The sequence below is a fragment of the Larus michahellis genome, chromosome 14 (assembly GCF_964199755.1).
Source record: "Larus michahellis chromosome 14, bLarMic1.1, whole genome shotgun sequence".
Taxonomy (NCBI): Eukaryota; Metazoa; Chordata; class Aves; order Charadriiformes; family Laridae; genus Larus; species Larus michahellis.
The window spans coordinates 2,431,184-2,452,988 of NC_133909.1; the positions used below are offsets into that span (position 1 = coordinate 2,431,184).

At 56.2% G+C, this 21,805-nt stretch overlaps 1 protein-coding gene and 1 pseudogene across 1 annotated transcript; both read right to left on the reverse strand.

The window, feature by feature from the left end:
* LOC141751222 (tektin-3-like) lies at nucleotides 1-6,528 on the reverse strand. Its single transcript, XM_074607623.1, has 7 exons — nucleotides 5,950-6,528; nucleotides 5,308-5,391; nucleotides 4,586-4,656; nucleotides 4,161-4,304; nucleotides 3,094-3,316; nucleotides 1,726-1,880; nucleotides 1-217 (listed from the first exon to the last, which is right to left on the reverse strand). The coding sequence occupies exons 1-7, from the start codon at nucleotides 6,526-6,528 to the stop codon at nucleotides 1-3; spliced, it is 1,473 nt and encodes a 490-aa protein (XP_074463724.1).
* Nucleotides 6,529-9,807: 3,279 nt separating this feature from the next.
* LOC141751189 (RING finger protein 222-like) lies at nucleotides 9,808-10,470 on the reverse strand (annotated as a pseudogene).
* Nucleotides 10,471-21,805: the final 11,335 nt, after the last annotated feature.

The following is a 21,805-nucleotide window of genomic DNA, read 5'->3' on the forward strand; positions in this document are numbered from 1 at the left end:
CTAGATGGGACCCAGCAGCCGCGCGGTGCTGGGAAAGGTCTTGCGCATCGCCATGCACTTCTCCTGGTCGATGAACAGGGAGTTGGCTTTGACGGCCAGGTCGTGCTGCAGGATGGCTTTGGTGCGAACCAGCATTTGCAAGGTGTCCTGGCTGTCTCTCAGCTGCTGCTGAAGAGTCTGCACCGTCTCATGGATGTCACGGACCTCGTTGACAAGGCTGGAAAACAGCAAGGAGCCCTCATTAGAAGTCCTGTCACGCAGGTGGTTTCTAGCATGGCGTTGCTGATGGGCCCCTGGGGCATGGGTTTTCCCCCTTCACCGCGCTCAGTGAACATCTGCTCGAAGGCTTCGGCAACGCGCAGCCGCGTCTGCCAGAGCAGGTGGTGCCACCAAGCAGAGGGACGAGCAGCTGTGGTTTCCCGTTCCTGTTTGGTTTTGTGGGTTTCTTGGCTCCCCCTCCTGGATTTCCCCGGGCAAGGGTCCTCCCCACACCCACGGGTGCACACGCAGCGAAAGAGGACAGCTGGGAGAGGCTAAAAGCGAAGGTGAAACAAGTGGAGGATGGAACAAAGGATGGCGTGAGAGATGCTAAACCGGCTCTGGGGCTGGGTTTAAATTGCTTTGAAAAGGCTTCCCAGGGAGCCTCACCCAGCGGGCTGCCAGGAGGAGGTGTGAAGTTCAGGGTGCCTGATCCTCCACAGCCCCTCAGGGTGCAATGCCAAAGAGCTCCCTCTGTCCTTGACAGGATTTCCAGTGTCCCCAGGGGAGGTGAGCACAGCCCTCACTGCTTCTCTGTGTGGTGCACAGAATCCCAGGCTGGCGGGGGTTGGCAGGGACCTCTGGAGATCACCCAGTCCAACCCCCTGCCAGAGCAGGGTCACCCACAGCAGGTGGCACAGGAACGCCTCCAGGCGGGTTTGGGATGTCTCCGGAGACGGAGACTCCACCACCTCTCGGGGCAGCCTGTGCCAGGGCTCTGCCACCCTCACAGCAAAGAAGTTCCTCCTCGTGTTTAGGTGGAACTCCCTATGCTCAAGTTTGTGCCCGTTACCCCTTGTCCTGTCCCCGGGCACCACTGAAAAGAGCCTGGCCCCATCCTCCTGACACCCCCCCTTTCAGTATTGATAAGCGTTGAGAAGGTGCCCCCTCAGCCGTCTTTCTTCCAGCCTGAAGAGACCCAAATCCCTCAGCCTTTCTTCACAAGAGAGGTGTTCCAGTCCCCTCATCCTCTTGGTAGCCATTTGGTGTCCCCTCTCCAGCAGTTCCCTGTCCTTCTGGAAGCGGGGAGCCCAGCACTGGACACAGCACCTTGCACAGCAGCTGCACCCTTGCGGTTACCCAAAAGCAAGGACCTAAGAGCTCTCAGCATGAGCCTGTTGCAGAGTAAAGGGCTTGTCCTTCAAACCTGAGCCCATCCAGCCGCCGGGAAGCAGGCAGGAGAGAAGACGGGGTTGACGCAAGTAGGAAAAATCCGGCCCCTCATGGGGTGGCATCAGGCCGCCCCCGGCCATGGGGTACAGCCTCCGTTGTGGGCGCAGAGCTCTCCCAGCACCCAAAGGCTGGGATACCCGCTCATTGCTTTTGATTATGTCGGTGCACTTCTGGAAGGACTCTTTAGGAAAAAAAAGCAACCCCCCATGATTAATGTTGTCATCCAGCGATGCTCCCGAGTGCTACCACCCGTGAGCCCTCGAGGTCCCCGCCGGCCCCGCGCTCCTGCCTTACCGCAGCTGGGCAGTGTCCCGGCACAGCTCCATGTTTGGCCTCCGAGTGCGCTCGTCCAGCCGGGTCTGAGCCACCTTTAATGGAGGCCCCTGGTCCCTAATGGCCTTTTGGATGGCTTCTATATTCCTCTCCGTCTGGAATATTTCCTGCAGTGTCTGGCGTAAGAAAGAAACACATGCATAAATTTAAAAAATGTATTCTCCAGCGGCAACGTGATTTCCCTTTTCTGCCATCCATCTGCAGAAAAAAACCAAGTTCAATTAGCAGACCCCGGGCTCAGACTGCTCTCACTCTGCCATAGATGGAGGCACAGATCCAGCAGCCATTTCTCTGCGGGGAAAAGCCTCTCTTTGCTCTTGCTGTCACATCAGAGGAGGTTTTGGAGCAGTGACGGATCTACTGAATTACCCGCTCCCCAAAATTACTGCTTGCAGGAACTGATCATCACTAGCAACTAACAGAGGGCAGGTTTTTGGTGGATGCTCGCTGAAGGATGTGGCACCAGCCCGCGATGCTGCAAGCCCAGTTTCTGCTCGGTTAATCTGTGCCGAGCACTTTTCAGGAAGCTTTCCATGAGAGCCAGTGGTGCGAGCCTGCTGCCCATGGCTGATCTCCACTTCATCTGCTTGGCGGAGCAAACACACCGATACCTGTGCAGCCACCACAGAGTGCTGAGACCGAAAACACGTCCTTGGAGGAGCAGCAAAGCTGCAAACCCCACAGCAGACACCCCAGCAGAGTCCCAGTAAAGACCTTCTGCAGGGCAGCCAGCGCCTCTGAAGTAACTAGCGCTGATGCAAGTAGCGCTGGCATTTTCTGCTGGAAATCCCTGTGCTAGCAGGCTGTCAGCTGGGATGAGCAACGGGCAGTATCCCTTGGGATGAAATTACACTGCCAACTCATCCTGCTCCGAGAAGAAAGTCCCCAAGAAAGCTGGGCAGGGGCTGTTTGCAAGGGCATGTAGCGAGAGGACGAGGGGCAATGGTTTCAACTAGAGCAGGGCGGGTTTAGATGAGACATTAGGCAGAAGTTCTTTGCACTGAGGGTGGTGAGACACTGGCCCAGGTTGCCCAGAGAGGTGGGGGAGGCCCCATCCCTGGAGACATTCAAGGCCAGGCTGGATGAGGCTCTGAGCAACCTGATCCAGTTGAAGATGTCCCTGCTGACTGCAGGGGGTTGGACTAGGTGGCCTTGAGAGGTCCCTTCACACCCAACACATCCTATGACTCCATGATTCTAAATGATGCTATAACCAGGTTCTTGTGGTGACCGTTCCTCTGCTGGGGCCAGGTCTGCGTGGAGGGTCGCGCTTTGGAGGTGTCACCGGGAAGTGACAGTGTCACACCAAAAGGGAGGGGTTCAGGCTACCTTGGCCAGGTGGGTCTGAATCTTTCTCTTGGCATCGGCCGTCTCGGCGATGCGGTTGGTGAAAGCGACGTTCACAGCGTTGAACTGCCGCCACATCTGGCTGTCCGTCACCGCCAGCAGGTTCTCGATGTCGTCCCGCAGCTTGGCGGAGGCCGCCCGCTCGCTCTGGGAGTGGATGATGTTGTTGTTGGTGAACTTGGCCCAGGACTGTGGCACCGAGATCCTGGGGGGGAAAAGGAGAGGCCCCCGGTAAGCTGGATGTGGGCAGGCATGGACCCTGCCAGGGAGCAGCGTGGATTCACTATAGCTTAAATCTACACTTTTAATTGGACTGTATGTCATAGTTTAACCCCAGCCAGCAGCCAGGACCACGCGTGCGCTGGTGCAGTTCTCCCCCTTCCCCCCAGAAGGGAGAAGAGGGAGAAAAGGAGGGGAAAGGGAAAGGGAAAAACTCGTGGGTGGAGATAAGGACAGTTTAATAGAACAGTAACAGAAACCAATAATAATAATAATAGTAATAATAATAATGAGAGAAGTCACTCTCACCACCCAGTGAACTGGCACCTTCCCGAGCCCCGACCGCATATTCCCACCCCGCACCAACCCCCATTTATATCCTGAGCATGGCATCTATGGTACGGAATATTCCGTTGGCCTTTCCCTTGTTCTGCCTATGCTCCTCCTCATTTCTATGGGAAGGTGAAAAGAGTCCTTGAAAAGTATAAACATCGCCTAGCAACAACTAAGACACATCTTTGAAAATATGCATAAACTTAGTGAGCTGTTTCAGCAGAGGTGCTCCGCTGAATTAATTGGCAGGCTGATCTCTCAACCCCTGGTAGAATGTTTAATGAGGTGGGACTGGCTTTCACCCTCTGGATGTTTGGCATCCAACTGTCAGCAGAGGGTTGTGCTCCCTTTCCGAGGAGCGGAGAGAAATGACCGCTCTGAGGGAGGTGTCTCCAGGCGGGATGGATCTGGGTTGGGGACAAGCAGCTCCCTGCCAGGGAGAGGCACCGCGTATCCCGGGGACAGCTTGCTGCTGGGGACCGACAGCGTGCACTCACGTGGCATCGACCTGCTCCACCCCTCGGTAGTAACTGATGCCCTGGGAGGTGTTCATCAGGTGGTGGCACCTGTCGTCGATCCGGTGGGCCACCTGCTTGTTGGCCAGATCCTTCTCCAGATTCTGCTGGGCAACCCGGTTGGACCTTCAACATGCAAACAGCAGCCATCGGTGGGGACGTACGGGTGGAATGGCTTCCTCCCCGTTCCACTCCCCACAGCAGCTCCCGGCCCCCCGCGCAGCTCTGTCCTCCCACGAGCATCACCGCCCGCATGCCATGGAGCCTCCATTGGCTTTACGCCTGTGGGGTGTGGGGATAGACAGGCTTCTTCTGGGGGTTCACATCTGCTGGGGTTCTGCTGGGCTTCTGCTGTGACCACAAATGCACATCAGCCCTCCGACATGAGAGAAGGAGCTCCTCCTTACGTGATCTGGGCTTTGGCCTTGTCCAGGACCTGCTGCATCTTCTCCTGGCACGACCTGATGACATCGACTTCCTGGGCAAAGGCAAAAGAGGACCCCACCAGTGTCCATACTCACTCGTCCTGGTCACACTCCTCCCCTTGGACCTCTCCAACCCTGCACACAGCAAGAACTTGCCTGCTTGTCTTCCTGCCCAAAGCAAACAGGCAGGAAAACTCACAGCTGAGCCTGCGCCCAGCGCCCTGGAGGGGACAGAAGGGTGCTGTGGCTGCAGCCATGGCCTTTGCATTCCCTTTCAGGGTGGGTCAATAAGGATTTTTTCACCTTGACCTCAGTGTCAAGCGGTGGTTAGTCCCACTGCACGGACAGGGACACATCCTGGTGTGGACAGGCAGAGCGGTTCCCTGGACCACTACACACCTCCGTCCCCAGATCAGCACCTGCCCTTTTTGCTCCCAAAATGTTTTCCTCCCCAGGAGGAATCCCATCCGTACGGGACAAGAGGAGATGGACTCGACTTCGGTGTAAATGCCCAGGCTGAATTTCTGAGACACATTCAGCTCCACCGGAGGAAGTGTGTTGCTCTCAGCTCACTTGACTTCAGCACAAACCCATTGCCTTTGTGAAGCTCCGGCTGCTGGAGGCAGGTGATCAGTGCTCCAAATCCCATAACTTTGAAATCCAGTAAAAATAGCTTCAACGCATGATCTGAGTTGCCAACTTACTGTTAAGAGCTGTTCCTCCACGTTGTCGTGGACCAGGTCGATGCCCATCCTCTTCTCCCGGTGAAGTAAGCACTCCTGAGCGACCTGTTGGGGACACGCCATCACCGCTGGCTGCAGGGGCAGGGCTCTCTATGGGGACTGTCCCCATCTCCAATAATGTAAGAAAAGAAACTCTAGGTGGGCACGGAGATGACAAGAGAGGGAAAAAAGTGGCCCGGGGCAGCTGGTTTAGCTGACAAGGAGCAGGCGAGCTGCAACATCAGCATTAAACCATCATAAGGGAGCAGACGTGTCCCTGGTGCAGCCACAGCTGAAACGGGGGACCTGTGTCAGCCTTGACGCTGACCTCGCCAGAGCCTCGTGGTAAGACATGGGCTTTTGTCTCCCAAACCGGGATTTTGGATGTACCACTTCTAAAAATATTGAGTTAAGCAAACGCTGCGCTGACGTGCTCAGCCTGTGCTGATAGGGGATCCAGCAGATGGCAAGGGGGGTTTGTTTACTACTAACTTAACTAATGGCCTCTTAATAACAACTTTCTAGACGTTCCGGAGCTGCAGTGAAACTTAATGAGACGTTTGAAGGGCTGCAGATGTTTCAGCAGTAGGCTACAGCTTGCAGCGCGCCGGGACGGGTGCTTACCCGGAGAGGGGCCTCCGCCTCGGCCAAGGCTCTCTCCAGCCTGGTCTTCACCTCTGTGAGCGCGTTGGTCTCCCCGATCACCTCATCTAGCTCGTGGCAGAGCTCCGATTTCCAAAACGCGATGTCATTGGCGCGCACTCCCAGGTTTTTGGTGCTTTCTGCTTGCGTTTTCTTGGTCTGCTGGTATTTGTGGTCAATGATGCGGGAGGTATCGGCTCTCAGGTGCTCCGCGTTCTTCTGGGAGGTCTCCGACTCCCTGTAATTGGTCACGTTGGACTTGTACCAGTCTTCAGGGGTGTAGCGGGTGAAGACGGTGGTTCTGGTGGAAACAGATGGAAGCTTCTCGCCGGCAGGTATCCCCTGGGAACTCTTGGAAAAGGCAGCCAAAGTTGGTTTGCTGGCAGCCGTTTTGTAGTAGGTGCTGGGCATCCAGGGGAGGCTGTAGCTCTGAGGCAAGGGGCAGTAAGGAAATCGGTTCTTATAGCTTGACGCCATGGTGTGGATGGCAGGGAGAAACCTGGTGGGTATGGCTCTGGGATGGGCGAACTTTGCTGGTAAGGGAGAGCCGACAGACTCCATGCTCGACCGCTGCTATTCGTGTGTCCCGTCCGTGTCCTGCACAGAGGAGGAGAGAGAGGACAACCTCAGCAACCTCCTGCACTTGCCTTACTTCTTACAGCAACACCCGCAACTGCAAACACAAACAGCGACGCACAGAGCGCCCTCACAGCGCCTGAACAGGCCTAAACCCCTTGAAAACAAATCCCTCCTGACAGCATCCCAAACATTTGGATATAAAAGCGTTTGACTTGGTTGTTAGTATCTAGCATCAGGTCTTGGAATGCGGAGAAAAACAAATCACGGCCGTAAGGAGAATGACAGATACCGTGCCTTCCTTTTCCTTAAATCTGTCAATCCAGTCAAACTGGAGTTGCTCCTTCTCTGCTGTTCCTTTGTTTCTTTTGGCTGGCGTATCTGCTGATCTTCTGATACTCCAGAGGTCATTTTCTCTGTAAAAGTTCCATTCCCAGCCCCGAGAGCTGCGTCCCTTTTGGACACACATCTGCTACCGGCCCAGCGCCATTTGTGGGTGGGTGAGGGACTCCATCCTCACCCCCTCTATCTTCCCTTGCCTTAAATGCTGGAGTGAGGAGCCTGCAGGTGAGCTGAGCTTTGCAGGACTATATCCTAATTTGACCCCCCCACACCCCTATTTCAGCCTCAAAAGAAGGGCCGCCTCTTGCCTTGCAAAGGAGGAAAGGTGTCGATGGCTCACCTGGTGTAAGATCAGTGTGCGTGGGAAGGAGATGGCCCACAGTCTTTTCAGAGCGCTTGGGAAACACCAGCCTTGCAGTAGCCCTAGGAGGAATGGCCACACATGAAGATTTTGCTACCAAGAATTGCATATTGTCCTCTCCAGCTTGAGGCTGTCAATCGATGGTTATCAGCAAGATAAGGCAGGGGGCCACCAAACACACCTCATCTGAGGACAAACACTCCGGAGGGGTACGTGGTGCTCGGTACGAAGCTCTTGTGAGGTTACAAGTGTCACCCATGGGCAGGAATAAGTCCCTCAATACGGCTGTTGTAGCCAGCCTGACGTGTCCTTCCCCTAACACCGTCCCATCCCCACTGCTCCCAGCCTGGCTCGGAGCCCCAGGGGAAGATGAGGACACGGGTGTGCTACAGCAAGATCCCTGATGGGAGTGGCTGTGGGACAGGCAGCGGGAAACTCACACCCTCAAATTTAGCAGAAAAAGAAGCTTTCGCAAACACGACCCTCCGAGCCAGTTTGGCAGAACCGAGGACGAAATGTCTGCGCTCAGGTCCAACAAAAACCACCGCGTGTGCCGCTTCCCACAAACCGCTCCCTTCAGCCCTTTTGTCCCGGCTAGGGATAAATGACGGCGCTTTCCCTAGCTCCGTGCCGCTTTATACCTGAGAAACAGCCTTGGGAGGGTGGGAGGCAGCTTCCCTGGCTCCCACCCCCACAAATAAACTCTGCCCTTTCAGATACTGACAGACACACGTTTAGGAAAGGGAGGGAAAAACCCACTTTGTGCCACCCCTGAACACGGACACAACGACAGGAGCCCCGACCACCTCATCCGGGTACATTTAGAGGACAGAAGAGATATGGAGGGGGATTAGGAGAATGACCTGTTTTTTTCCCTCCCAGTTCAGGGACATACTCACCCTGCAGAGGCTTGGGGGTGTGCGGGGGGGGCTGCTACTCAGTGCTGTGCTGTCAGGTTGGGTGGCAGCACTGCCAGACACTGCAGCATCCCCAGTGCCCTCTGTGTCACAGAACCAGGGCAGCGTTGCCGCTGGCGCAGGGTGCTCAGTAACCGGGTTCTACGCGGGCAACTCCCTGCAGCCGCTCTGGCAACCCGATGCAGCCGTTGGGGAATGCATTGCTGTGGATGGGCAAGCCCGGGCCAGCCCTGGGCAAGAAAATACCCTCACATGGCATCCTAGATCCTGCCCTGGACAACCTACTGCCCTCCATGGGCAGGTTTTGCAGCCCCTGGGCAACCAAGTGCAGCTTTTGGGCAACTGTTGAGCGGCTTAGTCATATCATTTGGTTTTAGGTAGTCCTGCAAGAAGCAGGGAGATGGACTCGATGATCCTCATGGGTCTCTCTCGACTTGAGACATTTTATGATCCTATGAAATCACGGCCCTCAGTGGGCAACCCAGTGCCACCCCTGGGCAAGTCAGTGCAGACTGCGTGCATCCTAGTGCCTTTGCTGGGCAACTTGATCCCTTGCCTGGACAACCCCCAGCACCGTCAATGGGCAACCCAAATCTAGCTTGCTGACTGATGTTGATAGCATTCGGCATGCTACGCTGCAAAATCGAGCGGCTGTTGATTTTTTGCTGTTAGCTCAGGGTCATGGATGTGAAGGTTTTGAAGGTATGTGTTGTATGAACCTTTCCGACCACTCATCATCCATTCATAAGCAGTTACGGGAGCTGAAGGATAACATGTCCAAATTAAAAGTGGTCAAAAACGGTTTCGATGATTGGTTAAGCTCATGGGGTATAACGGGATGGTTATCAGATTTACTAAAGCAAGGGCTCATGCTATTGTTTTTTATATTATTATTGATTATGGCAGCCTCGTGTGTTCTCCGCAAAGTGACTGACATGATAGAAAATGCCATGCATAAGGTCTGGCTGGCTCAAGAAGAAAAAGGGGGTATTGTAGGAATGTATCTGAGAGAAAATGGCCATGTGAGCCAGCCTCCCTACTGTGAGAGATTAGATTAAGAGCAAAACAGGTGGTAGAAGATGGAATTAGTACATGGGAAAAACGGGAACTGAGAAGGTAGAAAACATGTTGTGCTAATAACTAAGCAATTTACTATGCGAATTCTTGTAACCAATCTGATGTGTGAACGAACTGCATGCACAGCGCGTGGACAGTGTAACTCGCTGATCAGAAATAAGCGAGTCGCGTGTACGGCTACAACACAGGGTATAAAAGATGATGATCGGTGCTTAATAAACGGCTTCTGTTGATTCACATTGGATCGTCTGGAGTCCAGTTATTTCTCCTCAACAGGGTGCGGGAGGAGAAGCCATGCTCTCTGCTAAGACACCAGAGGAACCCACTAGCAGGGTTTGACCAGCCACATTTTAACCAAAAGAGGCAGAAAATGCCAGCGACGACACTGTGAGCACCCGGAGATCTGCGGAAAGGTCTGAAAGTCCATTCAGTCCCTGGCCAGATGAGAGAGAGCTTCACCTGGAGCTGCTTCTGGACTTTCTCATGGGATCTTTTGAGAGAGGTCCCAGCCCTAGCTCTGTCCCAGCATCAGTGACACCTCCAGCATCTGAGCTGATCCCATCCCTGCTACGAGTCCCTCTTCACCAGCAGCAGCCAAGGGAGCACAGCCGACAGCATGGACACCGTCAAGACGAGCAGGACGGCGAGGGCGATGGGCGACTGGCAGCATTTCACCCCCAGGGCCGAGCTGGATGACACCGAGCTTCGTGTTTCCGTTCTGCTTCTCCTCCCCAGGGAGCTGCAGTCCACACCCACCAGTGGCATCCCATGGTCACTGATGACAAAGATGTGGGCTTCCCGTGCCAGCTCTCCTGGGACCCCCTGCGAGTCCATGGGGCTGTTCCCCGTGCTGCAGCACCGGCCGGAGCTCTGCACCGGCATCACAAAATGGCTGGGCACCACCAAGGTGTTGCTGGCCTCCAATTTGGTCAGATGGGACAAGGAGGAAGGTGACAGAGGCATCTCCAGGGCCCGGAGGTTGGTACCTGCCTTGGGCAGGTAGAGCCGCCTTCTTGCTGAGGAAAGTCACGTAGCGGCAGATGGGCAGATGATGCTGCTCTGGACCTGGCCGTCAAGCTTGGCGGAGAGCAAGCACTTCACCAGGCAGTCGTGGCAGAAGGTGTGCCTGCAGCTGAGCTGGCGGTGCATGGCCTCCAGTGGGTGGAACTTCTCGTGGCACACGGGGCACTCGGCCGGGGGTCCCTCCTTGCTGGACGAGGCCTCAGACATCCCTGCTCTGTCGGCCACAGGCGCTCCCCAGCTGCGAGGAAGAGGCACGATGGGTTAATAAGGTTGAAATGATAAGCATGATCCATCTCTTCATCTCTCCTCCTCCTCCTCCCTGCTCTCTTGCTTTTGCCCTCTTGCCCCTAACAGATGCAGTTGACAGCTACTAGGCATCCTCTCAACAAGACAGGGCATTTTCAGGAGCATTACGCCTCTCAGTGTGGCCCTTGGGGCAAGAGAGAGATGACGGGAGGACCCCAACTCCAGAGCCAGCGGGGGCAACAATCCCCGGCTGCAAAATCACATGCACGAGCCCCTGGATGGACGTGCTCAGCACGTGGTACAGATAAAGCAGGTTCAGCTTGTGTCACGAGTGCCTCCGTGCACTGCTGCCAGCTCCAGGTGCACGGGAGGTGGGAACTCCCATCCCACAAAGAAACCTGCCATGGAAAGGGAGATGCTCCCATCCCAGGGGACACAGAGGGGCCAGCGGGAGCAGGGGGAGGCCAGGGCAGTGGGACAGGTGGGAGCACAGGACCCTCCGGGGATGGAGAGGGGGCGTGCTGGACCCGGGGCAGGCAGCGAGCACCCACGCCAGGCTCCTTCCAGGCTGCTGGAGGATGTCCCAGGCTGGTGGCCAGGCCACAGCCATCTCCAGGCTGTGCTCCTCACGCCGGAGCATGGTGTGGTCAGCAAGCCCCGGAGCCCGGCGTCTCCTCTTAGTCAGAGCGGGGAGGGCAGAGCCCAGCCATCCCGCCTGGCCCCTGCCCCAGCCTGGGGCGCCAGGGGGAGCGCGGGGCCGCTGGGATCCCCAGACCCGCGTCTGGGCTGGGTCTGAAGCTCTGCCGTGCGTCTCCCAGGGCAGGGAGCATTCATGCGGCGGCTCAAGGAAGGGAGAGGGGAGCGGGAAGAAGGGAGAGAGGAGAGGGGAAAAGGGAGAAGGGAGCGGGAGATGGGTGAAGGGCGGAGGAAGAGAGGAGAGGGGAAAGGGGAGAGGAGAGAGGGGAGAGGGGAGGAGGGATGCTCAGCTCAGCTCCTTTCTCTTAAAACCTGAGCTTCATAAAACCTGCAGGTTTTTCCAGACCTTGCAGCATTGTCCGACCCGACCCAACCTGCACCCCTTTTCTCACGCATGACTGTGCCCATGGGCATCCTCACAGCTGTCTCTGGAGGTTTTGCCATCCCCTCCTTGGCTGACCTCCTCTTCCTTGGGAGCCATCCCCTGCGCCAGGACGGTCACAAGAACACAACAAACCATCCCCTCCCAATCAAAGAGAAGAAAGATGCAGGCTCCTGCTCTGCTTTAAGAGGGATCAGGGACCTGGTCCCCCAACGTGCTGCAGAAGGAGACCCTGACCCTGTGCACCAGCTCCTCTGTGCCCCCAAAGCCCCCTTACCTGCTGCAGGGCACCAGGGCAGGAGCCCCTCCATGCACTCCACTGCTGTCCCCAGAAGCGGGGCTGGCCGTGCCCCAGCACCGAGCACCAGCTGGGGAGGGGACTGGGACACCTATCTAACACGGAGCTGTTGGCTGCGCGTGTCATGCGGGTGCGTTGCGCAGAAGCTGGAGCAGGGACAGGGCCAGCTCCCGGGGATTGAATGCGGAGGAACTCGTTCCCCGTTTTAAAGGCCTGATATTTGCCTGGTTGGCCAGGGAGGGGGCGAGGAGCCAGTGTCAGGCGTCGGAGGGCAGGGACAGGCAGCACGGTCCTGCCTGCTTTCCCTCATGTGATGGGCACCTGTAGTCGGGCTCATCCCTGAGCTCAAACCCCAATGAAACAGTCGCTAAAGGGGATGTCGGGAGCCCAGAATCCCTCTGTTGCTGCAGAGCAGGGTGACCGGCAGCACCCTGCACCAGGGCTGGGCTCCTGCCAAACAATTCTTGCCTCCAGCCGCCACAGCTCCCTGTTCCTCGCCCTGGCCACATCTTCATCCCTACGCCCCCTCCCCTCCTCATCCCCCAAACACTCCGCACTCCAGCCCTGCGCTCCCCGCCCTACACCATCAGACGCTCACCCAAGCACCGGTGTGGCAGCACACAGCCCAGCAAACACACTCCAGCAGGCTCGAGGGACACTGCTGCCTTGAACCTGCCCTGGAGGGGGTTTCCAGCATCTTTGGGAACTGCAGTCCAGGCAGCGGCAGGAGCCCTGTGGGCTCAGGGCAGGCAGAAGCCCCGAGCTTGGCCGTCTCAGCAGCCGCAGGTGGCTCATGAGTCACTGTTTGGCCAGGTGCCGGCTGGAAACACACGTAAAGAAGGTTCCCTGTGGCCTTACATGTGTCCCAGGGTGCTGCCCATCCCTCGCTCGACCCCCAGGCGAGAAGCTGAGAGGTGTCTCCCCTGCAAAGCCTTGAAAAAACTGCCACGGGGTGGGTCACTTCTCCCACAGTCTCGACTCTTTCCAGCCACCCCTGCCACCCCTCAGCCCGGCCAGTGGCCACGGGGCTGCCAGCCCACACTCAGGCTTGCTGAGCGGCTCCACAGGGATGTGAGGATGAGATTCCCAGAGCAGGCACAGTGACCCCAAGGCGCCCCGCCTGCACGCCTTCCCCAGCTCTGGCTGTGGCAGTGCAGCCACGGGACCTGGATTTGAACCATCAAGGGGCCCCAATGGCCCCTGCAGGGCCTGGAGTCTCCATCATGGAAAGCCTTCCGGAGAACCCTGACATAGCGGGGAGTCTTGCCTTGGGGCAGAGAGATGCTCCGCACAAGCATTCCCAGCCCTGCGGTCCTCCAGCCCCAAGAAGATGCCCAGGGCTCTGCAGGATCCGTGGGGCAGGCAGAAGAGGAGATGCACCTCTGGCACCCAAACCCCAGTGAGATGGGCCATGGAGGTCCTCTATGGGCAGGAGGGGTGGTTTCGTGCGGCTGGCTGTCGCGGCAGGGCTGCAGGCGTGGGCAGCAGTATCAGTCGCTCGTGGGTGCAGCGGTTGCAGCAGTTACAACATGGGGCTGGTTTCTGGAAGGAGCAGGGGAGGTGCAGCCCCGCCGAGCCGTCCCGTGCACTGGGGCAGCTGCCAAAAGAGAGCACCCATGGTGGGAGACATGCCCCACGGGGGATGTCTCAAGCCGTGAAGCCCTGTCCCTCGCTGGAAGGAGACCCGCAGCATGTCATCACCTTCCACACCCCCCGCTTAAGATCAGGGACCAAGCCACTCCACTCGTTATCCCAGTTTTCTTGGGATGGTCCAGAAATTGAGGCTGAAACCTCTCCAGACAGATCGTGCCGGGGCTGAGGTTGCACAGTCACCCCTGGGGTGGGCATCCCCATCCCCCTCCCTGGCCCCCCCTTGAAGCTGCTGGAGGTGCCAGGGTTGCACCCACCGAGATCTCCATTGCTGAATGAGTGATCTGGGCCAGCGAGAGCAGATTTGGGGCAGCCGAGCATCTCCCCAGCTTCAGTTTGCTCTCTGCCAGCATCAAGGCGGGGTGGAAATTCCTGTTTCCCATACTTTGAATGCTCCCCGCAGTCGGAAACCATGAGCTATGAACTATGAATGACAGGATTGAGTCTGCTGGTGCTTGAGGGAGAAGAAACCAGTTTCAGGAGCAAAGCAAGTCCCTATACGCTGCCTGTATGTTTTTCTCCGGCTTTAAGCAATGCAGCTCACGGCCAGTGTTTCAGCCCCCTCAAACCCAGTGCAGGGTCAAGGTCTCCAGGATCCTTTTATCCAAGCAAGAAGGCAGCATCAGGCTCAGCTTCTCTCCAGGGACCACAGCTGAGACCTTCTCTGCTCTGGGGTTGGTGGCTTCCAGGGAACAACGGACATTCTGACCCAGAAGAGGACACGGCCCTCCCTACAGGCGGGGGTGGCCGGGGGTCCCTTCACTAAAACTGCGATGGCTTTTGGGCAGAGCTCTGCAGCCTTTTGCAAGGACAAGCGGATGCTGCAGACAGCCCTTGTCTTCCACAGCATCACCCCAACTTCCCACTGTCACCGACCAGGTGGGGAGGAGGGAAAATAATATTAGATATAGTTACGTGAAAGTGCTTATTTTCAAAGCACATTTAAAGCCAGAAGATCGAACTATATGTGAGCCTGGTGCCAGGCAAATATTCACTATAGGTCTCGATATTTCCATAACAAATCCATGCTGCACTTCTCCAAATCATAAGAGATGAAGCAGGGACATTTCCAATGAGCAGAGACGTGTCCTCCATCCCTTCTCTCAACGAGGGCGAGGATCCCGATGAGAAAAATCATGGCTTTATTCCTGACGGCAAGATGCACGCGCGGAGCTTTGCCATGCAGCCACAACCCATCCACATGGCTGGTGGCTGCTGGAAAGGATGGGCTGGCTGAAGTGTCCCTCACCTGGGGAGACCTGCCCCATCCCTCCCACGACACAGCCAGTCCTCCCAAACTCCCCCAGGTTTTTCCTTAGCGATGGCTCAACCTGCAAATCTGAGGCTTTCTCCAAGTTTCTGCTCAGCCCGTTCTCCTCCCACCACTTCCCAGCCCCGGCTCAAACATGGTGACTAGTTGGCACTGGTGGGAACCAGGTGAAGGGAAGAGGGGAAAAAGTAAATCCAAGGGGTGGACGGTCCAAGGGTCCTGGCCCCTGTCTTAGCTGTATCCATTCCCGTGCTGTCAAAATAAACTCACATAGATGGAAAAGATGGATGAGTTTGGAGGCACCCAAGCCCTTTAAGGGGGTCCATCTTTTCCCATACTTGCTTTACTTGAATTCAGAGTGGGAAAATAAGTGTCTTTTCCTTTTGCATGTCTCCATCCTGCCTGTCAGGCACCTGGCAGGATGCAGACCCACCATCAAGCTGCTGATTTAGCCAAGACAGCCCAAAACACCTAGCAGAAGCTCTTCCGACAGCTTTCTCCTCAGCGCTTTTTGCCGTGCCCAGCAGCTGGTGCTCTCGGATCTGCTGTGGCCACCCTAAAAAAAAAAAAAAAAAAAAAAAGACCCGGGCCCGGGTGCACCGTAAAAAAAAGCCCTGGGCCTGCCTCTCCAGGGGTGCCAAGGTCTGGAGCTGGTGGTCCCCACCAGCTGGGATGCTGCCTCTTCCCCACCAGGATGGATGGGATCTGCTTATCCTCCTGATGACCAGAAATTTACATCCAGTCATTTGACATGACGAATGCTTATCAAACACCAAGGAACAACGGGGTACATCCCCAAACCCCTCTCCAATGCCTGTTTTCCCACCAGATGCTGCGGTTTTGCGAAGGCACCTGCACAGTACCTGGGCATCACAGCACCCACCTGCCTCTGCCTCCAACAAACCCTCCCAGGAATGACCCCGAGCCTGGTGTGAGCCCTTGGAGCCTTATTCTGACCGCAAAACTTGGGGATCTGTCTCGTCCAGTCCAGGCCGAGCCACACAGCCCCACGGTGCATGGGGTTTTCCCATACCTGGGAGGGCAACTGCACTCTCCAGGGGCTCCTTCAGCTTCTTTCCCCCCTCCACCAACACAGCGTCAGCTCAGTGAGTCCGGGGGCAGCCCAAGGCAAGCGCCTCAGATGATGAGCAAGACCAGGGCTGCACAAAACCCCTGGATGTGGGGGCAAAATGGCTTGTCCCCCCTTCCCCGGTGCCCACACCAGCCCCTCGGGGGAAGCACACAAACCTGCTGTAGACCCTCCGCGGTCACTGTGACCCGTCCCTGCTGTGTCATGAGCCATGCCACTCCAGGGATGTTTTACCACCCGCGTCCCCTGCAGCAGCGGGTATTGCCGGACTCTTTTACGCCATCCCCTCTGGCTGCCTTTTTAGCAGGCAGCTCCCTCGAGCCTTATTCTGGGGGACAATGCACAGAATCCCTGCAACGTCAGGAGAAAAGGCTGCCGGGGTTAGGGACTGGGGGGCTTTTACCAAAACGGGATGTTCCCTGTGGTTTTGGCTGCCAGGTTGTGTTGCAGTTTGGCTTTTTCCTCCAAGCCCTGTCTCCCGGAGGGCCGAGATTGCAGAGGGGTTGCTGCCTTTAATCACGGAATCACGGAATCTTCAGAGTTGGAAGGGACCTCTAGAGATCATCTAGTCCAACTCCCCTGCTAGAGCAGGATTGCCTAAAGCACATCCCTCAGGGCTGCATCCAGGCGGGTCTTGAAAATCTCCAGAGAAGGGGACTCCACAACCTCCCTGGGCAGCCTGTTCCAGTGCTCTGTCACCCTCACCGTAAAGAAGTTTTTTCTCATATTTGATCGGAATTTCCTATGTTCTAGCTTGTGCCCATTGCCCCTTGTCCTGTCACTGGGAACCATTGAAAAGAGCCTGGCTCCGTCCTCCTTAAACCCACCCTTTAGGTACTTGTAAATATTAATCAGGTCCCCCCTCAACCTTCTCTTCTCCAGGCTAAAGAGTCCCAGCTCTTTCAGCCTTTCCTCATAAGGGAGGTGCTCCAGTCCCATAATCATCTTGGTTGCCCTTCGCTGGACTCGCTCCAGTAGTTCCCTGTCCCTCTTGAACTGGGGAGCCCAAAACTGGACACAGTACTCCAGTTGTGGCCTCACCAGTGCAGAGTAGAGGGGGAGAATGACCTCCCTCGACCTACTGGCCACAGTCTTCCCTATGCAGCCCAGGATGCCATTGGCCTTCTTGGCGACAAGGGCACACTGCTGGCTCATGGATAATTTGCTGTCTACCAGGACCCCCAGGTCCTTCTCCTCAGAGCTGCTTCCCAGCAGGTCCGCCCCTAACATATACTGGTGCTTGGCATTCTTCCTTCCCAGGTGCAGGACCCTACACTTGCTTTTGTTGAACCTCATTTGGTTCTTCTCTGCCCAGCTCTCCAGCCTGTCCAGGTCACGCTGGATGGCAGCACGGCCCTCTGGAGTGTCGGCCACCCCTCCCAGCTTGGTATCATCAGCAAACTTGCTGAGGATACACTCTGTCCCCTCATCTAGGTCATTAATGAATATATTGAACAAAATTGGACCAAGTATTGACCCCTGAGGGACACCACTGGTTACAGGCCTCCAACTGGACTCTGTGCCGCTGATCACAACCCTCTGGGTTCTGTCACTCAGCCAGCTCTCGATCCACCTCACTGTCACCTCGTCTAGCCCATACTTCCTCAGCTTCCTAATGAGGATGTTATGGGAGACAGTGTCAAAAGCCTTGCTAAGGTCAAGGTAGATGACATCTACGGCTCTCCCCTCATCCAGCCAACCCGTTATAACATCATAGAAAGCTATCAGATTGGTCAGGCATGATTTGCCCTTGGTAAATCCATGCTGACCACTTCCAATAACTTCCTGTTCCTCTACGTGTTTGGAGACGACATCCAGAATGAGTCGCTCCATTACCTTCCCAGGGACAGAGGTGAGACTAACCGGCCTGTAGTTCCCTGGGTCCTCCTTCTTGCCTTTTTTGAAGATTGGAGTGATGTCAGCCTTCCTCCAGTCCTCAGGCACCTCTCCTGTTCCCCGTGACCTTGCAAAGACAATGGAGAGCGGTCTAGCGATAACATCTGCCAGCTCTCTCAGCACTCGCGGGTGCATCCCGTCAGGGCCCATGGATTTATGAATGTCCAGCTTGGCCAAGTGGTCTCTGACCCGGTCCTCCTCAACTAAGGGAAAATCTTCCTCTCTCCAGACCTTCCCCCTTGCCTCCAGGGTATGGGATGCGTGAGGGACGGCTTTATCAGTGAAGACCGAAGAAAAGAAGGCATTCAGTAACTCTGCCTTCTCTGTGTCTTCCACCACTAGGGCACCCGTCTCATTCATCAGTGGACCTATATTTTCCCTAGTCTTCCTTTTTCTCTTGATATACTGGAAAAATCTCTTCTTGTTGTCTTTAACTGCAGTGGCCAAGCTGAGTTCTGATTGAGCTTTGGCCCTTCTAATCTTCCCCCTGCATAGCTTTGTTATATCTTGATAATCCTCATAAGTTGCTAAGCCCCTTTTCCAGAGAATGTAAGCTTTCCTTTTTTTCCTGAGGTCCAGCCAAAGCTCTCTATTTAGCCAGGCTGGCCTTCTTCCCCGTCGGCTCGTCTTTCGGGACATGGGGATGGCCTTCTCCTGTGCTTCTAAGAGCACCTGCTTGAAGTATGACCAGCCTTCCTGGGCACCTTTGCTCTTCAAAACTGCCTCCCAAGGGACACTCTCAACCATGCTCCTAAACAGGTTAAGGTCTGCCCTTCGGAAATCCAAGGTGGCAGTTTTGCTGGCTCCCCGCCTCGCTTCACCAAGAATTGAAAACTCTATCATTTCATGGTCACTCTGCCCAAGACGACCTCCAACCTTTACATCCCCAACAAGACCTTCTCTGTTAACAAACAGTAGGTCCAGTAGGGCACTTCCCCTAGTAGGTTCCTTCACCAGCTGTGTTAGGAAGTTGTCTTCCACACACTCCACGAACCTCCGGGACTGTTCCCTCTCTGCTGTGTAGTATTCCCAGCGGACATCTGGGAAGTTGAAATCCCCCACGAGAACAAGGGCAGATGATCGCAAGACCTCTGCCAGACGCTTATAGAATACTTTATCGGTTTCTACATCCTGATTAGGGGGTCTATAACAAACTCCCATCACCATATCTGCCTTGTTGGCCTTCCCCTTGATTTTTATCCATACACACTCAACACTGTCATTCACACTGTTGAGTTCTAGACATTCAAAACCGCCCCTAACATAGAGGGCCGCCCCTAACATAGAGGGCCACCCCACCACCTCTCTTCCCTTGCCTATCTCTTCTGAAAAGCTGGTAGCCATCAATTACAGCACTCCACTTGTGTGTGTCTTCCAACCACGTTTCCGTGATGGCAACCACATCATAGTTTCCCTGCTGCACGATGGCCTCCAGCTTGTCCTGCTTATTCCCCATGCTGCATGCATTAGTGTAGATGCACTTCAGTTGGGTTAATTGTCCTGCCACTTTCTTGGGGGGACAGGCCCTGATTTGCACCTGAGCATTCTCGGACACTACTGTAGTTACCAAATTATCACTACTCCTTGTGTCTATGCTGCCACACAATTCACTATCCCCCACCATCGCTGAGACAGGCTGCAAGACCGTGCTATCACTTTTACCCATGGGAACAAAAGCTCCCACTTTTAATGGGAACAAGTAGAGGTCAGCTTCTAGCCCTGCAACACCACACACACTGGAGTGGCCCGGAAAGGAAATGCTCCATAAAAGGAGCACTACATACTCGATTTTGGTTCATTTCATGATTTTTCCAGGGTCTTATGACCATGCAGTCAGCATGGTGCTGTGAGCAGAGAGTTTGCAGGCAGAGCTGCTCCACCAGCCAGGGTCAGCTGGTGGATCATCAACCAGAAACACAAGTGGGTTATTGGGCTTGGCAAGTTCGAGCCTCACAAAGCTCTTGAGATGCAATGAGTCAACAGTTCCCAGATCACATCCCCAGGGTCAACACTCACAGCTCCAGAGCCACAAGCAGAGATGGATGCTGCCTCCCAGCACAGACCAGTGCCCAGCTCCCAGGGCTGTTTCCCTCCCCATCTCCCCATCCCTGCTTCTCCTTTGCACAAAGCCTCCTTTCCCTGGACCTTCTCAGCACTAGGAAGGCTAGGCTGCATGTGGTGGTGGGGGGCGGGGGGGGGGCGGGGCTTGGCTGACCCCCTGCTTCTTCTCCTTGGCTCCCTGGAGGTGCCAGCTGCATCCCTGAGATGATGGCCTGGGTACCAGGGGAACCTGCCTGCATCCCTGGGGTGGTGGCGCTGGCATCAGAAGTCCTCCTCCATCTGAGGGAGCGCCTGCCCCCGTCTCAGATGTCACCGTTGCTCTACGTGTCCCTGCTTGCATTCCCAAGGAACCAGGATGTGTCCCTGGAGTGCCTTTGATGGTCCTGGGCACAGCCTGTGTGCCTGGTCCCGTCAGACCCAGCGCTGAGCTTTCCAGTCTGTGCTGAGCCAACGGAGACGGACTCAGGCAACGGCCACCTCTCCCAGGCACCGGGGACACTGGGAACGGATCCAGCACCCAGAAAGACGGGCAGGGAGAGCTGGTGTTCCAAAAGTGATATATAGATTTTAATTAATAAAATCATGATTGTGATTTAAAATTTAAATGCATTACTATTCTTTAATTAGTAAAATTAATTCCCTGGAGAAGGGAGATGAACGGTGGTCACAGGGCTGGGGGGAACACATTGACAAATCGCAGCCCCCAGTTCTGCTTCGCCCCGGCCCTGCAGAGGTGCAGAGGAGGGAGGACGGGGTGAGGGGGGGTTCAGGGGGGTCTGTGCAAGAAGCCGTGCTGAATTCCAGAAGCCAGAGGAGAGGCGCGTGTTGCTCTGGGCGCTGCAGCACCTGTCTGGGAAATCCAGAGCTGGGGGGGCACCAGTGGCTCCGTGCCGCCGTGGCCACGATCCGGGCTCTCGACAGCCACCTCCATCCATTTATTTTTCATTATTCCCCCTCTGCCCTCTCCTGCCCTGCTGCAGGGCTGCTCGGGCATGAAGTGGGCTGTTAGAGAACCCCCCCACACCCTTCAGTACCTCTGGGATGCTGCTTCCTTCTCCCTGGATTTATATATATATGATACTCATAGATTATAGCGATAGATTAAAAAAATAAAGTGGGGGAAGAAAAGGCCAGCTAGAGGATCCCATGGGCCAGTGCCCACCCCAGCAGCATGTCTTCCCCTTAAAGACAATAACAAAACCCAGACAATGATCCCAGTGAGTTCCTGGGGGAGCCCCCGCTCCCAATGCCCTGGCCCGGACCCCCCCAACTCCCCTCCGCGCCAACCCTTTGCTGCCTCAGAAAACCACAATAATGGCGGCGGTTGGGAGCCGGGCCTGGTCTCCTGCGGGACGTGTCACCGGAGCGGGCTGAGTGACCGGGACAGCCCTGCGAGGGAGCTGCCTCTGCCCGGGCTCGGGCTGCGCTGGCTGCGGCCACAGATCAGCCTGCGCCAGCTGCGCCTCAGGGATGGAGGTGGAAAAGGCAGCCGGGACCCTCGGCCTCTCCCATGCCTGTGGATAACCCCATCCCAAGGACCGGCCGGGAGTGGGGCGGGGCGTCGCCCAGCAACGGGGGACGCTGCATTGTCCCTTGTCACCCGTCCCACCGCCGCTGTGACCACTCTGCTGCTAGGAGGCAACAGAGGAGGAGGAGGAGGAGGAGGAGAAGCACGAGGACAAGGAGGACGCTGACAGGGAGGAGGACGAGGACGAGGGGAGGAGGAGGAAGCCTTTGACTGCCCATCCCTCCCACCCATCCCAGTCTCCCCCAGGCAGAAAGGGCCCCCTGGGCAGCTCTTTCTCCCACTCCCCCAGGAGCTCAGGTCCCGCTCAGGTCCCTCTGTCGTTTCAGGGACGGCGGCAGCCATGGCCCAGCTCAGCCTGGCCCAGCTGCTGGATGTCGCCATCGGGACGACCAAGATCAGGGCCATCGACTTCGTGGCCCTGCGCA